General features: G+C 48.4%; 1 protein-coding gene across 1 annotated transcript; it reads right to left on the bottom strand.

Moving 5' to 3' along the window:
• Positions 1-5338: 5338 nt before the first annotated feature.
• On the bottom strand, positions 5339-22178 carry tmem160 (transmembrane protein 160). Its single transcript, XM_059950933.1, has 4 exons — positions 21787-22178; positions 12680-12704; positions 10675-10767; positions 5339-5808 (listed from the first exon to the last, which is right to left on the bottom strand). Exons 1-4 carry the CDS (start codon positions 21988-21990, stop codon positions 5555-5557), a joined length of 576 nt encoding a protein of 191 aa, XP_059806916.1. The 5' UTR covers positions 21991-22178; the 3' UTR covers positions 5339-5554.

The raw sequence follows: 22178 nt of genomic DNA, 5'->3' as shown, positions 1-22178 counted from the left end.
TTGTAAGACGTAAGCTGTTGCTAAAAGCACTTGTCGAAGGTGCGGTTTCCAAATGCATTCCATTGCGTCTCACCTCTGTGTAAGCTGTATAAATGTTAAACATTTGATGTTGCCAATCCGACCTGTGAGGACAAATTGGCTTTAAACTGAGAAGATTAAAAAAAGGACAAAAAAAAAGCTTGATCTGATCAAGGTTGAAAAAACAAAAAAATACAAACTAACAACAACACTCTCCCTTGTCTGCGAGCCGTCTTTTGGTGTCCTGTTCGTTGTGTGGCTCCTGTGTCTTTGTCCGCCCTCTGTTCACGGCGTGAAAGCGACGAGGTTGTGTCAGCGGCGGGCGTGGAGGAGCCCGGGGTCTGGCGCCTTCTCAGGATGGTAGGAGGTGCTTCTCGCAGGCACAGCGAGTTCACAGGCCTCCTCCGGCAGGCAGGTTTTCCCCACACCGGGCACGGTCACCAACACCGAATTATTGGAAACTGGCCGGCACACAAACAGGAAGGCAGAGAGAATTCAGGGGGCAGAGAAAATACACTTGTGTGTGTGTGTGGGGGGGGGGGGGGGAAGAGAAGGGTTATACGGTATGCAAATAGTTTAAAAAAGGCAAAAGTATGTAAAACTTGAAGTTCTGCCCAGGTATTGGCAATGAGGAAATGCTTGCAGCCCACTGCCACGGTGCACTCAGTGACTGCAGTCTAACTATACACCTATCATCCCGAGTCCCTTCTACACTCACCGGCAAGACAAAAAAGCCTACACTCCTGTTTCAGTGTATCACAGAACACAGGAACAGGCCATTCGGCCCGCAATGTTGTGCTGAACCAGCTAAAAAGCAAATTAAAAACAGCCAAACACTAATCCCCCCTCCACCTACACCTTGTCCATATCCCTCCATCGTCCTCACATCCACGTCCCTTAAAAGCCTGTAATGTATTTGCCTCCACCACCATACCAGACAGCATGTTCCAGACATCCACCACTCCGAGTAAAAAAAACTTACCCCTCTCATCCCCTTTCAACCTACCAGCCTCTCTCACCTTCAATGCATGTCCTCGGGTATGAGACATTTCAATCCTGGGTAACAGATACTCCTACTCCACTCTATCTAAGCCTCTCATAATCTTAGAAACCTCTTATCAGATCTCCCCTCAGCCTCTGATGCTCCAGAGAAAATAGCCCAAGTTTACCCAGCCTCTCGTGATAGCACATGCCCTCTAAACCCCAAGTGTCCTGGTAAACCTCTTCTGCTCCCTCCCAGAATCCTTCCTATAGTGAGGCAACTAGAACCATACTCCAGATGTGTCCTAACCAGAGTTTATAAAGTTGCCACACAACCTCCTGACTTTTGAACTCAATGCCTCAATTAATAAAATCAAGCATTCCATAACAACTTTATCAATCTTCAAGGAGCTGTGAACTTGGATCCCAAGATCTCTCTGCACAGTAACATGGGGCATGGGGAAGCAGGATCGTTAGATGGGCATCTTGGTTGGCTTTGCCAAGTTGGGCCAAAGGGCTTGTTTTGGTGCTCAGTGTCCTGCTATTCTGCTGTACACCAACCTTAATGGCCCAGCCCCATCACAAGGCTCAGTCTAACAAATTATACTTCAGTGACAATTTTATGACAGTGTCTCCAATGCAGAGAGCTGCCTCGAAGCACAATCTGACATTGTAGGGGAGATTGGAGAAGCCCCACATCTTGGCAGAGAAACAATTTCAGGACCATTATCCACATTTAGTGTGCAGTCAACCCTCCCAGCCATGCTACCACCAATCACCCCCCCCCCCCGTCTTAATCCTAGCCTAATCACGGGACAATGACCAATTAACCGGTACGCCTTTGGAATGCGTGAGGAAACCAGAGCACCCGGAGGAAACCCACATGGTCACGGGGAGATCGTAGACTGAAAATGAATCCAGGTACTGTAAAGCATTGTGCTAATCACTACGTTACTGTGCAACCCCAATAGTCAAAGAGCTTCAAGGACAGAACATCTATCAGTCTAAGTCAGAGGTATCCAACTATTTTTATTCCATGGACCACCGAAGGGTCTGTGGGTACCAATTGGGAATAGATGAAACGTTGGCCGTCCACTTCCCTCTGCAGATGTTGCCTGACCCACTGAGTTCCTCCAGCAGTTTTTTTCCACATCAGAATTTAAACCGTTAGCATCTGAAGGCAGCCTCAACACTGAAGGAATAGAAAGTGGACAGAGAGAGTTCAAGGGGCTACAGGAACAGAGGGGGTGGAGAGAGAAAAGGGGCTAGGGGATGCAAATATTAAAAATAAAGGCACAAAACGTTTTTTTAAAAAGGACACATAAACAGGTACATGGAGAGGAGAGGTTTGGACAGGGGTTCCCAGACTCTTTTATACCAATGACCCCTACCATTAACTGAGAGGGTCCATGGACCCCAGGGAGAGCTGTGGAACTGGCTTAGACTGGCATCTTGGCACAGATCAGTTTACCCAAAGAACCTGTTTGGTACTCCCGTTGTTGCTTCATGCCTTGTGGCGCATTTTTGCTGTTTCTGCAGCATTTGTCTGTTTTTTTACAAGGCTGAGTTGCTAGCTCGACGATTGACCCAACACAGATGGAAGGAGCGCAAGCAGCCAGACAGACTCGAACTCAGGACTGCTCGCCCTGAAGTCCAGTCCCGATGCCACTGCACTACCGGCCAGCACCTGCTCCAAATTCTATTCCACGTTCACTTGGTTGTCATGTGATGGGGGCTCGGTTAGCGATGGGTGTTCCCATTTAAAAACTCTCCCAACTTAACACTAATCAATTGGGGGTGGCACGATAGCATAGTGGTGAACGCAACGCTTCACAGTACCAGCGACCCAGGTTCAATTCCTGCCGCTGCCTGTAAGGAGTTTGCAAGTTCTCCCAGTGATCACGTGGGTTTCCTCCGGGTGCTCTGGTTTCCTCCCACAGTCCAAAGACGTAACAGTGGGAGGTTAATTGGCCATTGTAAATTGTCCAATGATTAGGTTCAGATTAAATCTGGGAGGTGCTGGGTAGCACAGCTCGAAGGGCCATTCCATACAGTATCCCAATAACCAATTAATAAATCTCAAACAACACACACAAAATGCTGGTGGAACGCAGCAGGCCAGGCAGCATCAATAGGAAGAAGTACAGTTGACGTTTCGGGCCGAGACCCTTCATCAGGACTGAATAAATCTCAAGTCGTTGATTCCGTAACCCAGGGAGAAAGACTTGTGCATTCACCATGTCTATTCCCCTCATCATTTTGTACACCTCTGTAAGGTCACCCTCATCCCCCACACTCCAACTAAATCCCAAACTGAACTTATTCTCTGCTTCCCGCTTTCCTATTAATCTCCTCCAAATTAAGTTGCACACTCGGGACAATTTGGAGCGTCCATTCTGCGGGTCTACGTGGGAGAAAACGGGAGCGCCCTGGGAAAACCGTACAGTCACAGGGAGAACATGCAAACTGCACACAGGCGGCATCGAGCACAGGGCTCTGGCACGGTAAGGCCGTCTCTCTCCCTGCTGCGCCGGTGTTGGCCCTGTCTCGACCGCAGCTCACTCTACGCAGTCAGTGGCACGTGTACACCTTGTCGTTAGCGCAAATATCTAATCAGTCAATCACATGGCAGCATCTCAATGCATTAAAAACACGCAGGCATGGTTGAGAGGTTCAGTTGTTCAGACCAAACATCAGAATGGGGAAGAAATGTGATCTAACTGACCTTGATAGTGGAATGATTGTTGATGTCAGATGCAGTTGCTTAAGTATCTCAGAAATTGCTGATCTCCTGGGATTTTCTTGCACAACAGTATCTAGAGCAGGGGGTTCCCAAACTGGGGTCCACAGACCCCTCGGTTAATGGAAGGGGTCCACAACATAGAAGAGGTGTGGAAACCCTGCTCTAGAGTTTAGAGAATGGTTCAGGAAAAAACACAGTGTGCGTCAGTTCTGTGAGTGAAAATGCCTTGTTAATGAGAGCTCAGAGGAGAAAGGCCAAACTGGTTCAAGCTGACAGTAACTCAAGTAACCACATGTTACAGCAGTGGTGTGCAGAAGAGCTTCTGTGAATGCATAACACGTCAAACCTTGAGGTGGATGGGCCATGGTAGCAGATAACCACACCGGGTTCCTCTTCTGTTTCTATTGAAGTGGCCACTGAGTGCATATTTATTATTTATTGAGGTACAGTGTAAAGTGGGTCCTTCTGCCCATCGAGCGCACTGCCCAGTAATCCCCCGATTTAATATCAGCCTAAACATGGGACAATTTACAACGACCAAATAACCAGAGCGCCAGGAGGAAATCCACACGATCAAGGGGAGAACATACAGGCTTCTTAAGATGCAGCGCCAGGAACTGACCACATTCTGGGTGGTAAAAGTTACCCCCCCCCCCCCGGTTCCTATTAAATCACTCCTCCCACCTCCATCACAGCAGCATCCGAACAGGTGGGCTTACTGACAACTGGGGTAAACTATCAATAAATGCTAATCGATCACATTCACCCCTGCCGTTCTCACATGGAAATCAGGCACACTTTTGAAGTTTGAATGTCACTTTTTATTTCATTCAATTGTTTTTTAGACAGAAAAATGCAAGCCACCCAAAGTGCTTGGGGTTGAGAGCTCAGTGTTGGGAATGAGCAGCGAGGGATCTTACGGCGTTGGGGAGGGGCTTCTTCTCATTTCTCACAGCACCCTATTCACAGCTAGAGCCCAGGAGGAGAGGACAAAGGCAGCTTTGAAAGATTCCTATCCTCTCCTTTCCCGAGAGTGCCCTTTCGATTATTGCTTCCAAATGCAGGTAGGAACAAGGACAATATGCATGATGCCCTGGAGGAGCTCAGCAGGTCAGGCAGCATCTATGGATGGGAATAATCAGTCGACGTTTTGGACCCAGTCCTGATGAAAGATCTTGTCCAGAAACGTCAACTGTTTATTCCCATCCGTAGATGCTGCCTGACCTGCTGAGCTCCTCCAGGGCATCGCATGTATTGCTCTAGATTTCCAGCATCCGCAGAACCTCTTGCGTCTAGGAACTAGGGCAAGCTGTTCGGCAATGAGAGGAGCCGAACTGCAGCCAGATGCAAATTTCTCACAATGCACACATTGCACCTGGGGGTGGTGCGGTGATTGGGAGAAAGAGCCCCTGTCTGGGAGTTTATTAACCCAGGGCTGCAGGGGCCTCTTCTAGATGCAAAAGGCAAGAGAGGATAGCGCAACGCAGACGAGTGACTTGCTTACAGGCACACGTCAGTGTGTAAAGCTGCCGACTGCTTCCAACACCTAAACTACTTGCAGGCAGGGAACAGAAAATGAACAGCAGCCACAGGCTCTTAAAATCAATAATTTTCCTTTTTAACCACCTAACTCCTCCCACATCCCCCAATTAAATAGACAGATCTATAGCCTCTTTCACCTCTTTATGGATAATGAGGCACTTTCGGCGCGCCGTCAGCCGCGGCACCGTGCGTTATATACAGGTTTCGACAGGTCCAAGTTCACGCTTCCAATGTCCACTCCGCTCCACTCGACTCCCCGCGCCACACCCGCTACTTGTCCGATTTGCCACTGTCCTCTTTCGGCTGGCAGTCCTCGCACTCCTCATCGTAAACGAACTCCACCTCCAGCCGGCCGATGTAAAGGGAGAGGGCGCAGACCCAGAAGAGCGCCACGGTGCCCACCACCAACCCGCTCAGCACGGCCGTGGGCATGGTCAGCATCATGATCCGCCTCAGCAGGAAGAGGTTGGTGATGTAGGACCCGGTCCCGTAGGAGATGCACACTCCGCCGAGGATGAAGAATCCTGGAGGGGCAGAGGACAGGCAGATAACATTAAACAGGCTCACACGCAACGTGCGGCTACAACAAAGCAGTACCCACCACAATCATCCGAGCACAGGCATCCAGGAGCTCCACAACCCCCAGCAAATTTATTAAAGCACCAAGTAACAGTTCAGTGTGAGACCCTCTCAGAAAGTTACTGTGCACATCTCAAGGTTTTATCATCAAAGTTCACAGACGTCACTACATACAACCCTGTCATTCATCTTCCTGCGGGCATACTCAACAAATCCATAGAATAGTAACTGTAACAGGATCAATGAAAGATCAACCAGAGTGCAGAAGACAACAAACTGTGCAAATGTAAATAAATAGTGATAAGTAACGAGAATTTGAGATAAAGAGTCCTTAAAGTGAGATCATTGGTTGTGGGAACATCTCAGTGGAGGGGCAAGTGAGTGCACATAGGTCATAGAAATCTACAGCACACTACAGGCCCTTCGGCCCACAATGTTGTGCTGGCCATGTAACCTACTCTAGAAAATGCGTAGACTTTCCCTACCGCATAGTCTTCTATTTTCCTGTTCCATGTACCTATCTAAGAGGCTCTTAAAAGACCCTATTGTATCCACTTCCACCACTGCTGCTGGGAGTGCATTCCACGCACCCACCACTCTCTGTGTGAAAAGCTTACCCCTGACATCCCCTCGGTACCTATTTCCAAGCACCTTAAAGCTATGCCCTCTCGTGCTAGCCATTTCACCCCTGTGAAAAAGCCTCCAACTATACAGACGATCAATGCCTCTCATCATCCTGTACACCTCTATCAGGTCACTTCTCATCCTCCGTCGCTCCAAGGAGAAAAGGCCGAGTTCACTCAACCTATTTTCGTAAGGCATGCTCCCCAATCCAGGCACCATCCTTCCAACTGTGCAGTTATTCCCTTTTGCTCAAGAGCCTGATGGCTGAGGGTTAGTAACTGTTCTTGAACCTGTTGGACAAGTCCTGAGGCTCCTGTGTCATCTACCTAATGGCAGCTGAAGAGAGTAATGTCTGGGTGGTGGGGACCTTTAATGATGGATCTGCCTTCCTATGACCGCACTTCATGCTCAGTGGTTGGGAGGGCTTTACCTGTGATGTGCTGGACCGAATCCACTACCTTGTGTACAGCAACCTTGACAATCTCAGGACCTTCCCTCAAGTGAACTGCCAGATCAATGCTTACATACACAATGCAAAAGCCAAATTTACAAAGCAAGTTCCCGATAACCGCAAAGCATCTAGCAGTGGCCCATCCGATCTGGCTAGAGGAGAGATCACACAGGTTAGACACAGAGTGAAGCTCCCTCTACACTGTTCCATCACACACTCCCAGGACAGGGACAGCACGGGTAAGATACAGAGTGAATCTCCCTCTACACTGTCCCATCACACACTCCCAGGACAGGGACAGCACGGGTTAGATACAGAGTGAAGCTCCCTCTACACTGTCCCATCACACACTCCCAGGACAGGGACAGCACGGGTTAGATACAGAGTGAAGCTCCCTCTACACTGTCCCATCACACATTCCCAGGACAGGGACAGCACGAGTTAGATACAGAGTGAATCTCCCTCTACACTGTTCAATCACACACTCCCAGGACAGGGACAGCACGGGTTAGATACAGAGTGAATCTCCCTCTACACTGTTCAATCACACACTCCCAGGACAGGGACAGCACGGGTTAGATACAGAGTGAAGCTCCCTCTACACTGTTCCACAACACACTCCCAGGACAGGGACAGCACAGGTTAGACACAGAGTGAAGCTCCCTCTACACTGTCCCATCACACACTCCCAGGACAGGGACAGCACGAGTTAGATACAGAGTGAAGCTCCCTCTACACTGTCCCATCACACACTCCCAGGACAGGGACAGCACGGGTTAGATACAGAGTGAAGCTCCCTCTACACTGTCCCATCACACACTCCCAGGACAGGGACAGCACGGGTTAGATACAGAGTGAAGCTCCCTCTACACTGTCCCATCACACATTCCCAGGACAGGGACAGCACGAGTTAGATACAGAGTGAATCTCCCTCTACACTGTTCAATCACACATTCCCAGGACAGGGACAGCACGGGTTAGATACAGAGTGAATCTCCCTCTACACTGTTCAATCACACACTCCCAGGACAGGGACAGCACGGGTTAGATACAGAGTGAAGCTCCCTCTACACTGTTCCACAACACACTCCCAGGACAGGGACAGCACAGGTTAGACACAGAGTGAAGCTCCCTCTACACTGTCCCATCACACACTCCCAGGACAGGGACAGCACGAGTTAGATACAGAGTGAAGCTCCCTCTACACTGTCCCATCACACACTCCCAGGACAGGGACAGCACGGGTTAGATGCAGAGTGAAGCTCCCTCTACACTGTCCCATCCACTCCCAGGACAGGGACAGCACGGGTTAGATACAGAGTGAAGCTCCCTCTACACTGTCCCATCACACACTCCCAGGACAGGGACAGCACGGGTTAGATACAGAGTGAATCTCCCTCTACTCTGTTCAATCACACACTCCCAGGACAGGGACAGCACGGGTTAGATACAGAGTGAAGCTCCCTCTACACTGTTCCACAACACACTCCCAGGACAGGGACAGCACAGGTTAGACACAGAGTGAAGCTCCCTCTACACTGTCCCATCACACACTCCCAGGACAGGGACAGCACGAGTTAGATACAGAGTGAAGCTCCCTCTACACTGTCCCATCACACACTCCCAGGACAGGGACAGCACGGGTTAGATACAGAGTGAAGCTCCCTCTACACTGTCCCATCCACTCCCAGGACAGGGACAGCACGGGTTAGATACAGAGTGAAGCTCCCTCTACACTGTCCCATCACACACTCCCAGGACAGGGACAGCACGTGTTAGATACAGAGTGAAGCTCCCTCTACACTGTCCCATCACACACTCCCAGGACAAGGACAGCATGGGTTAGATACAGAGTGAAGCTCCCTCTACACTGTCCCATCACACTCTCCCAGGACAGGGACAGCACGGGTTAGATACAGAGTGAAGCTCCCTCTGCACTGTCCCATCACACACTCCCAGGACAGGGACAGCACGGGTTAGATACAGAGTGAAGCTCCCTCTACACTGTCCCATCACACACTCCCAGGACAGGGACTGCACATGTTAAATACAGAGTGAAGCTCCCTCTACACTGTCCCATCACACACTCCCAGGACATGAATGGCTTGGCAATCACATAGAAAACAAGCTTGACTTGCCATAAAGGACCCTCTACACTAGTCTCTAAACCACATGCAGGCCAGAGACAGTATCTTCCTCTACTCTGTGCTATCAGACACTCCCAGGGCAGGGACTGCACACTTCAGATACAGCTCAAAGCTCCTCCTACACACGACAAAATAACAAGTTCCTTTGATTTCCCTGTAATGCAGAAGACAGAGGTATACAAAATTATGAGGGTATAGATAGAGTAAATTCAAGCAGGCTTTGGGACTACAGCTAGAGGTTATGGAATAAGAGTGAAAGGAGAAAAGTTTAAGGGGAACTGAGGGGAAACCTCTTCACTCAGAGTGTGGTGAGAGTGGGGAATGAGCAGCCAGCACAAGCTGTAATGTGAGCTTGATTTCGATGCTTAGGAGAAGTACATGGAAGCTAGGGTATGGAGAGTCTTAGTGTAGATCAATGGGAGTAGGCAGCTTAAATGGTTTGGCATGGATTAAATGGGTGAAAGGCCTGTTTCTGTGCTGTACAACTCTATGCTCAATAATACGGTTTTGAATTATTTGATTCTACCGCAGGATCTTTGTAGTTTTCCCAGGAGGAACACTTTGTGCAAGTCACCTATGTCACTCACAGCCTCAAACACGGAACATAATTCACATCGTCTCACAGGCCCTTATTACCCTCCCAGTCCACACACACGGCACCCAGTCAGGAAGAGAGGTCAGCTGCCCCGGACCAGGTGGCTCCTGCAAGGCCATTCAGCCCATCAAGTCTCCTCTAACGTTATTATGGCTATTCTTCATTCAAACTCATTCTCCTACGACCCTTTGCCCACCAAGAACCTATCAATCACTGCCTTCAATACACCCAGTGATGGCCTCTATGGCCCTCTGTGGCAACAAATTCCACAGATTCTCCATCATCTGGGTGAAGGAATTCCTTATCTCAGTTTTAAAGGGGCGTCCCTGTATTCTGAGGCTGTGCCCTCAGGTCATAGACTCTCGTACTAATGGTTCAGTACAGGCCTTGTCCTCTGGAAAGGCTCTTGATGGAGCTTTGAAGAAGGAAGAAAACGTATCTTGCCCACCATCACCAGCTACCTATAACTCATCAGCACAGAGCACAACAACCCACAAGCAGGGCTGGGCCCATCTTCCACTTCCACTACCAGGCCCTCTTCAATAATCTTCACTTTCTTTAAGATGCCCCTTAAACCTCCATCCCGACCTAACCCAACACAGCACCATCCCTGGACAGGTCCTCCCGAGCTTACGAGCGCTCAGTTTAAATCCTACCTGTACGTGTGAGGGGCATTTGGGAGACCAGCGGAATGGGTTTGCGGACTGCTGTGTAGCTGCAGGAGGGAACTCGGCTGGTGGCTGCATTTCCAACTTGTGAACTGTTCAGGTTTAGAAACAGTCCTCGGGGACAGAACCTGTGGGCCATTATAATGTAAAGCACATCAGATGCGCAACACAGAGCGCAAAGATTTAATCCTTATCTGCAGAGAGCGGGAGGAGGAGTAAAGAGGCTCTGTTGTCAGATGAGGAAATTGACGGCCAGACAAGCCCGGAGATTGCACGGCTGCAGGACCACGTACAAACACAAGGGGGAGCTGGTTTCTTTGACTCACCATAAGCGGCCTCCCTCGCCACGTCACTCTGCATGTAGGCCATCACTCCAACTCCAGTGGCCAGCAGTCCATTCCGAAACCAGGACAGGAAGCCTGCGGGAGACACGGGCAACGTCACACCGTGAACCCAGTGAATTCCTCAGCTTTGGCATCACAACCGAGAGAGTGAGACTACTCAACGGGCCAAATGGTCTACTGGCTCCTATGTCTTGTGGTGTAAAGGCAACCTCTTACTCGGCCTGAGGGGTCTACAACCCGATGTCATGAACACTGATAAAATGCTACTCTTTCCTCCTCTCTCTCCAGTCACCCCCCGCCCCCACCATCACCCTTCCTTTAATATCCTTCACCCACTCCATCTGCCCATCACTCACATACCCCCCTCCCAGCATTGTTCGCATCTGCCCCCCCCCCACCCCATACCTCTCCCTCCTCCATTCCACACTCCGCACACCGCTCCTATCAGCTTCGGCCCACTGTACCCCTTTGTTGCTATCAGCTCGGTCGCAATTCCCCCCTTCCCTCCCCGCCTGGATCACAGAGCGCAGGCCCTTCAACCCACAATGCTGTTTCGACCCTCTAATCTCCTCTAACATCAACCTAAACCTTGCCTCCCACCCAGCTCTCCATTTTTCTTTCATCCATCTAAGTCTCTTAAATGTACCTAATGCACCTGCGTCTATACCGCTCCTGGCAATGCGTTTCACTCTCAGTGTAAAAAGAACTACCTCTGACACAAGGGGGAGCTGGTTTCTTTGACTCTACTTTAACACTTTCCTTTAAGCACCTTAAAATTATGCCCTCTTGTATCAGTGTCCAGCAGAACTTCAGGATTAAAGTCAGCAGAGTTAAAGGGGGCAGCACTATCAAAATGAAAGCTGGCAGGGTTATATTTCAAAATAAGAGCCTGAACCCTCCTCGTCTGGCATCTGTAAGGATGTCACAAGCAATTAATGGAACATTAATCTACAGACCATTCTCATTCAACTGCCCTGACTGATCCTGTGCTGTGGGTAAGGCTGAAGACATTCTTGAGGAACAGCAACTCGTTTTACCCCCTGGGGAGGTTACGCCCCAATAAGCATGAACACTGAATTCTCCAAGTCCCAATCGTTGCTACACTCTGTGTAAAAAGGTTCCTTCGTAAGTGCCCCCCCAACCCACGTCATTTGCCCAAAATATCCAAAGGCAACAGCCTTCATCTGTTCACCCTCTCTAACGCAACACGATCCAATCTACCTCCACCAATAACAATCAGCCAAGGCCGAGGGGCTGAATGGCCTAATTCTGCTCCTATATCTTCAAGTCTGAAGCAACACCTTTGCAACCTTCTCTACTCCCTGGAAAACGATCCTGGGTCTAACTGCAGAAATATTCCTCCATCAAATCATCCCTCCTGGGACATTTCCAGATCAGGGACATTGGAACACATACCTTGGTAACTTTGGCAACCTGACAAAAGCCAGCTGAAAATGAATGGACTTTAACTAATATTAAGGTGCCACATCTCATATTCTGTCTGGGTACTCTACAACCTAATGGCACTAATATCAATTTCTCCTTCCGTAAACCAATTTCCCCCCTTGCTTTATTTCCCACTCTTTTACTACTCCACCTAACACCACCTGCTGGGTCCCCTCCTCCTTCCCTTTCTCCTCTGATCCGCTCTCCTCTCCTATCCGATCCTTTCTTCTCCAGCCCTTGACCTTTCCCACCCACCTGGCTTCACCTCTCACCTTCCAGCTAGTCTCTTTCCCCTTCTCCTTTTTATTCTGGCGTCTTCCCCCTTCCTTCCCAGTCCTGATGAAGGCCCAAAACATCCACTGCTTATTCATTTCCATAGATGCTGCCTGACCTACTGACATCCCCCAGTGTTCTGTCTGTGTTGCTTTGGATTTCCAGCATCTGCAGAATGCCTCATGTTTATACAGTAGATTATTAATGAAGCACAAGAAATATCCCATGAAATGCTTTATATGACTTATACATTCAGAAACGTTCATACCTGCTTCATGAGCCTTCCTCAGCATCTGTGAAGAGGAGGAAAACAGGTAAAGAAATGACACAAACGCTGCCACACAGCATCCATTGTAAAACCAACACTGTAAAAGCCATTCTTTTTGCAATGCCTTAGCAGGTCGCTTGATGGGAGGTTCGATATTTTGCCCTGGCGAGGCACCGGTGGCTTTTAAACCTGGGCAGTTATCTTCTCCAGGAGCTCAGAATCTTTGTTGAACTTCTCCGAGCTTTGGAACCATTAAATGGTGTAAGCCCATGAGACGCAAACAGAAAATGCTCGAAACACTCGGCAGACCAGCCAGCAGCTGTGGACTGAGATGTACAGTTCACGTTTCTAATTAATCTACTTCATTAGAAGCGAGAACAGAGTTATGATTTCCACATCTAAAGGGGAAGAAGTGTGACACAACCGTGTAGCGGTTAGTGTAAACGCCATTAAAGTGCCCCCGACCCGGGTTCAATTCCCGCTGCTGTCGGTAATGAGTTTGTACGTTCTCCCTGTGATCGTGTGGGTTTCCTCCGGGTGCTCCGGTTTCCCCCCACAGTCCAAAGTCGTACAGGTTAGTGGGTTCATTGGTCACATGGGTGTAATTGGGTTGCAAGAGCTAGTTAGCGTGCTGTCTCTAAAATAAAAGGGCAAAGGAAACAAAGGGAATGTTTCTCATCTGTTAAGGACCAAGATTGATCAGGTGATACCATGAGTCCAAGGAGCAGAATTAAACAATTTGGCCCATCGAATCTACTCCACTGTTCCACCATGGCTGATTTATTATCTCTCATAACCCCATTCTCCTGCCTTCTCCCCATCACCTGACACCCTGATTAATCAAGAACCTGTCCATCTCTGTCTAAAATACACCCAGTGCCTTGAATTCCACAGATCCGCCACTCTCTGGCTAAAGACGTTTTTCCTCACCTCCATTCAAAGTGGACACTCCTCTATTCCGAGTCTGTGCCCTTTGGCCCTAGGGTCACCCACTACGGGAAACATCCTCTCCATATCCACTCAATCCAGACCTTCCAACATTCAATGGATTTCAGTGAGACCCCACCCACCATTCCTCTGAATTCCAGTGAGTACGTCAAACGCTCCTCATACATTAACCCTTTCATTCCTGATCATTCTCTTGCACCTCCTTTCCAGTGCCAGCACATCCTTTCCTGGATAAGAGGCCCAAAGCTGCTCACAATACTCCAAGTGCAGTCTGACCAAAGCCTTATAAACCCTTGCCTGTATACGCTGGTCCTTTTGAAATTAATGCTAACATTGCATTTGTTTTCATTACCACAAACTCAACCTGCAAATCAACCTTTAGGGAATCCTGCACGAAGACTCCCGTGTCCTTTTCCACCTCTGATTATTGTATTTTCTCCCCATTGACAAGATAGCCCATGCCTTTATTCCTGCTAACAAAGTGCACGGCCATACACTTCACTATGCTATGTTCCACTGGACACTAATTTGCCCATTCCGCCAAGCTGACCAAGTCCTGCAGGTACCCTCAGCACTACCTGTCCCTCCACCCATCTTCATATCATCTGCAAACTTTGCCACAAACCACCAATTCCTCTGTCCAAATAAAAAGAAGTGGTCCCAACACAGACACCTTCGGAACACCACTAGTCACTGGCAGCCAACCAGAAAAGATCCTCTTTATTCCCACTCATCGCCTCCCGCCAATCAGCCATTGCTTTATCCATGCTGGTATCTTTCCTGTAATACCACAAGCTCTTACCTTGTCATAGGCTTTCTGAAAATCCAAGCACAGAACCTCAACCAATTCCTCTTTGTCTATCTTGTTTGTTATTTTCTCAAGAATGCCAACAGATCTGTCAGGCAAGATTTCCCTTCAGTAAACCATGATTACTTTGGCCTATTTTATCAAAATGCTCCAACTACCTCAAAACCACATTGGTAATGATTGATCCCAACATCTTTCCAATCACGGACATCAGGCTAACTGGCCTATCATTTCCTTTTTTCTGCCTTCCTCCCTTCTTAAAGAGCAGGGTGACATGTGTAATTTTCAAATCCTCCAGAACCATTCCAGAATCTAGTGATTCTTTAAAGGTCATTACTAACACCTCCAACAATCTCTTCAGCTAACGCTTTCAGAACCCTGGGGTGTAGTCCATCTAGTCCAAATGAATTATCTACTGCCAGACTTTTCCACTTCCCAAGCACCTTCTTCTTAGTAATAGCTAAGGTCCTGCTTTTCAGCTTTCTGCCTAATTCCCTATATTCTTTCTCCAGACCTTCTCCCTTTTCCTACCCACGTCATTGGAACCGATATGTACCATGACTTCCAGCTGTTCACCCTCTCATGGACCCAATCCGAGACACCCTTGACCATCCGGGTGTCTGAATTGGCTTTCTACTCCTTTAGCTAAGGAATCCCTACCACTACTGCACTCCTCTCCTCCTCCTCCCCCCCCCCCCCCGCCATCTGAGTCACAGAGCCAGAGACCCGTTTGCTGTGGCTTCCCCGGAAAGTCATCCCCCTCCCCCCCAACAGCATCCAAAGTGCTACACTTATTATCGAGGGGATCAGCCACAGGGGTACTCTGCACCGGCTGTCTATTCCCTTTCCCTCTCCTGACAGTCACCCAGGTGCCGGTCCCCTGCAACCTACGGGTGAACTACCTGGCCATAGCTCTTATCTACCACTTCCTGACTCTCCTGTATGGGCTGAAGGTCAGAGAGGAGCAGCTCCAGCTCCTAAACACAGCCTCTAAGGAGCTAAAGCTCAAAGCACTTTGTGCAGATGTAGTTATCAGGGAAACCTGAGGTCTCCTGAATTCCCCACATCTAACATAAGGAACATATGACTACCTCTAGATCCATTCTCAGCATACTACATACTAAAACAAAATAAAGCTTAATAGAAATGTTCTTACTTATTTGGAACCTCCACCTGTGCTTGCCTCAGCCTGTGGAGCAACTCTCACAATGCCCCACTCCAACAGTGGCCACTCCGCTTACACCTCCTTTCTTTATATTGGCCTTGCGCTGATAGCCGCCCACTGAGAAAAAGCCGAAAAGCACCCAAGCTCTTTCTAAACCTCACACTGTGTCATCAACAAACGACCTCTCACGCTAGGTGCTGCTCGTCAAATTTTAAAAAGCTTTTGGACCTTCCAGTTAACAGATGAATGAGGGCGCTGAGGCCTCCTTACAATGGTAGCACAACACTTTACAGTTCCAGCAACCCGGGTTCAATTCCCACCGCTGCCTGTATGGAGTTTGTACGTCCCCACCGTGACTGCACGTTTCCTCCGGATGTCCCGGTTGGTAGGTTAATTGGTCATTGTAAATTGTCACGTGATTAGACTAGGGTTAAATCGAGGGATCGCTGGGAGTTCTGCACTGTATCTCAATAAATAATTCATAGTTACAACCCAGCATATAAAGACGCAAAATAATATTAACTCAACATTCACATCACAAGCAGCTGCAGTTTTTGATTTTCATATTTTTACAGATATCATCACCCGATCTACTGCCAGCACAGCTTTACTGACAAAGCAAACACGGCCCAGATCGTGTTTGCAATGTTTACTTTTATACTTAATGGTAATGATCCATGGCCTAAAAATGGTTGGCAACGCCCACCCAATACCACACCATCTTTTTAACCTTGCCTAAAATTGTTTGCGCGACTGACAAAGAACAAAAAAAACTGCATTTATCGTTAAATTACATCCTTTCATAAATAAGTACACATCCCACTTCCAATACCCAAATCAAAGCCTACCCTCGTAACAAACTGCATCCATATAGAAACACAGAACATTACAGCAGAGAAATAGGCCTTTTGGCCCTTCTTGGCTGTGCCGAACCTTTTTCCTGCCTAGTCCCACTGACCTGCACCCGGTCCATATCCCTCCAAACCCCTCTCATCCATGTACCTGTCCAAGTTTTTCTTAAATGTCAAAAGTGAGCCCGCATTCACCACTTCATATAGCAGCCCTACCATCAAGACTTTGTCTCCCCCCTCACACCAGCATCCTGTCACAGCAAAAACAGGCTAATTGTTTTCAGAATTTCACACAGAATCAAATTTGGAATTTGGAATATATTCCAGCCAATGAATGGCACAGGAAACCATTCAGCCCATCAGATCTAGGTCAGCCCTCTGTCAGTCCCTTTCACATGTATGTCTGTAGATTATTCCACTTCCACAATATTGGGTTTTTGCCTCCACTTCAACACTTACACTTGAGTGCCTTCTTTCAAAACATTAAACATCCAGAAATGTCTCCTCCCTCCCCCTTCTCTCTTTTTCCATTCCTCATTCTGGCTCCCCTCTCACCCCTTCACTTCTCCTCACCTGCCCAACATCTCCCTCAGGTGCCTCAACCTCCTTCCCTTTCTCCCATGCTCCACTCTCCTCTCCTTATCAGACTCTTTCTTTTCAGCCCTTTACCTTTTCCACTATCACCTTCCAGCTTCTCAATCCATTCCACCTCCCCTAACCAGATCTCCTCTCATCTGGTTTCACCTCTCACCCGGCTGCTTGTCATTCTTCACCCCTCCCCCCCTCACCAACCCCACCTTCTTATTCTGGCTTCTTCCCCCTTCCTTTCTGGTCCTGACGAAAGATCTCAGCCTGAAATTGTTTATTCTTCTCAATAGATACTGCCTGATCTGCTGAGTTCCTTCAGCTTTCAAAATACATTTATTATCAAAGTATGTGTACTATATATAATCTTGAGATCATCCCCTTACAGGCAGCCACAAAACAAAGGAACCCAAATAGAACTCATTAAAAAAGACTGTCAACTCTCACAGCAGAAAATCTGCAGACACTGGCATCTAAGCAATATACACAAAATGCTGGAGGATCTCAGCAGGCCAGGCAGCATCTATGGAAAAGAGTAAACAGTCAACCCTTGGCCCTGATGAAGGGTTTCAGCCCGAAACGTCAACTGTACTCTTTTCCTGGCCTGCCCTGCTGAGCTCCTCCGGCATTTTGTGTGCGTTGGTCGGTCAAACACCCAACGTGCAGAAAAAAAAAATTAACTGGTGCAAACGATAAAAGCAATCAAATGACTGAAGTTGAGGAAAGTGAGTCCGCAGCCTCAAAGCTGGTCCAAGATCCCGTCGGCTGTGGGCCACGGCCTCAGTTCAGCGCAGAGACGAGTAAATCTTGCAGATCAGCGAGCTGCCTCCAACCCCAACACCCTGACATTTTCCATCTGGCCAGGCGCTTGAATCGGCCAAACCTGGGGTCGCTCCCCACTCTCACACCTGGACCCAACGCTTCGATACAATCTCAGGCCCGTGCGCTGGCAATAAACAAAAGCTCTATCAGCCCTAGGATCTCATGGCACTGTCCTGAAGAGCAGGAGAGTTTTTCATGATGGACTGACCAATTTTTATTCTTCAATCAAAGTGACTGAACACAGGGCCATCAGAATCAGGTCTATTATCACCGGCATGTGACGTGAAATTTGTTAACTTAGCAGCAGCAGTTCAATGCAATACGTAATTGAGCAGAGAGAGAGAGAGAGAGAGAAAATAATGATAAAATAAAACATAATAAGTAATCAAGTAAATCAATTACATATATTAAATACATATTTTAATATGCAAAAACACAAATACTATATATTTTAAAAAAGTGAGGTATTGTCCAAAGCTTCAATGCCCATTTAGGAATCGGATGGCAGAGGGGAAGACACTCACTTCTCCGCTGTCACACTGCTCCCGTTTCCTGCCGCGGTCACACACCGCTTTTAAACTAACGGCAGGAGTTTAGGAATATCCCGAAGCAGCAGAAAAATGCAAGTTTACCGGGGGTGATATTCTCAAGAAGCTGGCCGGTTTGGATGCCTATCAGACCGTGACACTGGCTCACAACTCCAGCCACGAATTCATTAAAAGAAGTTCCCTGTTCCCACAGCACTTGGGTCGCCGATGAAACAAGCTGCGTTTACATAGCACCCACCACCGTGAACAATTTCCCCCACAACCCTCATGACAGCAACAGCAAATATTTTTAAAACTTTGACTCCAAGACTTTGAATGCATACCAAGATGTTTTTCAGCCAATGGATGGCAGGGGAGACTGTTCAGCCCATCTGACCTGGCCCATCACCCATAACTCCTTATGTTCACCAATTTCCTTTATCACCCACCCAAACTAAGGGGAATTTTACCACGGCCATTACGTGGGAGGAAACTGGGGCTCCCTGGGGGAAACACCCCCCATGCAGTCCCAGGGAGAACGTGGGTGCACGAACAGAACCCAAGGTCAGGACTGAATCTGACACTCTACCTGCCGCATTCTTTTGCTCCTGTCATAAGAGAAACACTGTCAAAGTACACATAGCAAGTTCCCACATAACAATAACCACCTGCTGAGTCAGAGAGAAGTAAAGGCCCAGGATACTTCACAACAAAACCTCAAAGATTTTTTCTACTGTGAAGCCACAGACGGCTGTGGAGAAAGGTATTTGATTAGCAAGGGTGCCAAAGGTCAAAGTCCAGCTCCTTAGCTACTAAGCCTGGAGGAACCATCGCTACCGACAGAAGGGGTAAAGGCGTGTTACTGTCACCTTGAAACCAGATACCTGGGGCTTGTCATCCGTGGTTGGCTGCTCAGCCAGAAGGAAAACTCTGATCTCAAACCTCCACTGCCTTGCAGCCATACCCACTTGTGAGGAAGGCTTCGGGAGTAAACCCAGAGGGAAAACTCCAGAGCCAAAGTCTCTAAGGCAGTGTCAAGTTCAAGACTGCCAACCCCTGTGACGCTGCTGGCGCCGAACTGCATCGATCTCTGCCATTCCTGTGGATTCATCAGCTGTGTGGAGGGGGGTAAGCTGCTACATCGACAACAGCTGCCCCCTGGCTTGCTTATCAGGTAGACAGCTGGGATGGCCCTGACCGAAGGAGGTGCTCAAAGGCTATGGGGGAAGGCAGGAGAATGGGGTTGAGAGGGATAATAAATTATCTGGATCTGCTCCTCTGTTTTACAGTCTACCTGTCACATCTTCCTTCAGTACAGCAGTCGTGCAGATTCTCTGAGCTCAGGCTGACCCTTAAACACAAAAGAAAACACAGACTGCTAGAGAGATTGAGCGGGTCTGACAGCATCTGTGGAGGGAAATGATCTGTCGACATTTTGAGTTCTGGACTGAAGGGGGTGGAGGTGAGAAAGCTCTGGAAGTCCTGCTTTCTTTAAATTGTGATTTTACCCAAGTTCTTGAGTGGCCAACAGAGACGCGTCTCCACCAAAGGAGGTGCAAGGTGCTTCTTCCCTCCGCTTGGGCAAGGTGTAGCAGCTGCTTAGCCCCCGATCAGGGTCACATGAAGCCATGGGTACAGGTGGTGGATGGTCGTACGAGCAGCCGGTGCAGATCACAAGTCCTGGTTATGTGACCACTGACACCAGGCAGACAATCTCTGAAGATTTTAGATAATGGCTGGGGGGGGGGGGGGGGGTAAAGACACTACCCAGGAGGAGGCAATGGCACACCACTTCTGTAGAAAGATTTGCCAAGAACAATTATGGTGAAGACTACATAATGAAGTTCTGGATCAGTTGCAATGTGAAATTCTATGTTGAGAGATCTCACTGTATTAAAGACTGTACATTACTGTGCATGCTTTGTAACACTCTTATAATGCATAAAATTATCACCAAAGCATTATCCATAGGATTCATCCTTACGTGAATTGTTCTGAAGGACAGAAAGGGGTGTTCTTCCGGCAGGGCAGTGTACAGTCACCACGGTGAGATGGCTGTCCATCTCACGCCACAGATGCTGCCTGGCCCATTGCTGTTTTTGCGCCTGACACCAGTTTCTGCAATCTCCCGCACCTCCACACAAGCAGCTTCGTTAACAAGAAGCCACAACAGTGACTACATTTCATTAGGAGTTTCAGGACATTTGGTATGTCAGCAAAAGGACTCGTGACTTTCTACAGATGTACCATGGAGAGCATTCTAACTGGCTGCATCACTGTCTGGTATAAGGTGGGGGGGGGGGGGGGGATAGGCTACAGCACAGGATCAAAGCTGCAGAAAGTTGTAAAATTAGTCAGCTCCATCATAATCACTGGCCTCTGCAGTATCCAGGACATCTTCAAGGAGCGATGCCTCATTCAGATTCAGTTTATTGTAATTTAGAAACCACAAATGCAATGCAGTTAAAAAATGAGACAACGTTCCTCCAGAATGATATCACAAGAGCACACGACAAAACAGACTACACCAGAAAGTCCACAGAACATTTGGCAATCCCCAATCCAGAGTCCGGAGAGGCTGCTGCGTATTAGTATCACGCTACCATCTTAGCGCATTCCCCGGAAAGGAGCTCCAAATCCACCAGACAAAACAAGACCAAAAACTAAAGCTACAAGACCTGCACAAAACCACATAGTTACAACATATAGTTACAACTGTGCAAGCAATAGCATAATTGATAAAAAAAAAACAGACCATGGGCACAGTAAAAATAGTCCAAAGATGTTAAAAGACTATAAGTTCAGAAAGGCAGCATCCATCATTAAGCACCCCATCACCCAGGACATGCCTTGTTCTCATTTCTACCATTGGGAAAGAGGAAGACACACACTCAACGATTCAGGAACAGCTTCTTCCCCTCTGCCATCCGATTTCTGAATAGATATTGAACCCGTGAACACTATCTCACCACTTTTATATTTCTATACTACTTGTTCAATTATTTAAAATATATACACGGACTAATTCACAGTTTTTTCCCTCTTATTATGTACTGCATTGTACTGCAGTGGCAAAGACAACAAATTTCACAACATATGCCAGTGACATTAAACCTGATTCTGGTAAAAAGAAAGTGCAAACGCCAACGAGATGGAACAAGTCACATCTCACTGAAGGGTGGGATAGACTCGAGGGCCTGAGTGGCCTCCTCCTGACACGCAGGAGAGATCCCCATGGACGGACGAGAGACAGGAGCATCCTCAAGAGGAATGTCACGCTTATAGCCTTAACATTTCGTTGCATTGCACGATATTTTAAACATTTCACTGCAATAACATGCATTTTTGATTGCACGGTGGCTTAGCATTGCGCTCAGTGCAGGACACCCAGCTCTTCTCACCCAAGCATCCGCCCTGTCCAGTGCGGTCACCCCCGGTTGCCCCGTACCCGAGGTCGCTGCTCCCGCTTGGGGACCAGGCCCAACCCCGGACCTGGTTCCGGCTCGGCTCTGGTTTCCTCTCCTGCTGCACAAGCCGAAGCTCCTGCCGCTGAAATGCGAGTAAAGGTGCCGGCGTAAAACGCCGAGAGCCCGGAAAGACGCCATCAGACAAGTGCGGCGACTGAGCGGCAGAAGTCGGCCTGCATTGCCACTGTCTTCTCCCGGACGTCGGTCAGTCCTCCGGCCGCAGGGCGGCGCTGCGCAGGGACAGTAGCGGCGCCCCTCGGCGGTCGGAGTACGGAACTGCAACCCCGGAGTGCAAGCGCCTCTGAGATCGAAGGACTGAAAGGCAA

This window comes from Hypanus sabinus, chromosome 26 (assembly GCF_030144855.1).
Source record: "Hypanus sabinus isolate sHypSab1 chromosome 26, sHypSab1.hap1, whole genome shotgun sequence".
Lineage (NCBI taxonomy): Eukaryota > Metazoa > Chordata > Chondrichthyes > Myliobatiformes > Dasyatidae > Hypanus > Hypanus sabinus.
This window is presented reverse-complemented; position numbering and strand designations above follow the sequence as displayed.

Coding starts and splice junctions, on each gene's coding strand:
- tmem160 (XM_059950933.1), bottom strand. CDS start 21,990: ATGGCGTCTTTCCGGGCTCTCGGCGTTTTACGCCGGCACCTTTACTCG. Junction 12,705..21,786: donor TGGACAGGGCGGATGCTTGG/GTGAGAAGAGCT, acceptor TCCTCTTCACAG/ATGCTGAGGAAGGCTCATGA. Junction 10,768..12,679: donor GAGGAAGGCTCATGAAGCAG/GTATGAACGTTT, acceptor TGTCTCCCGCAG/GCTTCCTGTCCTGGTTTCGG.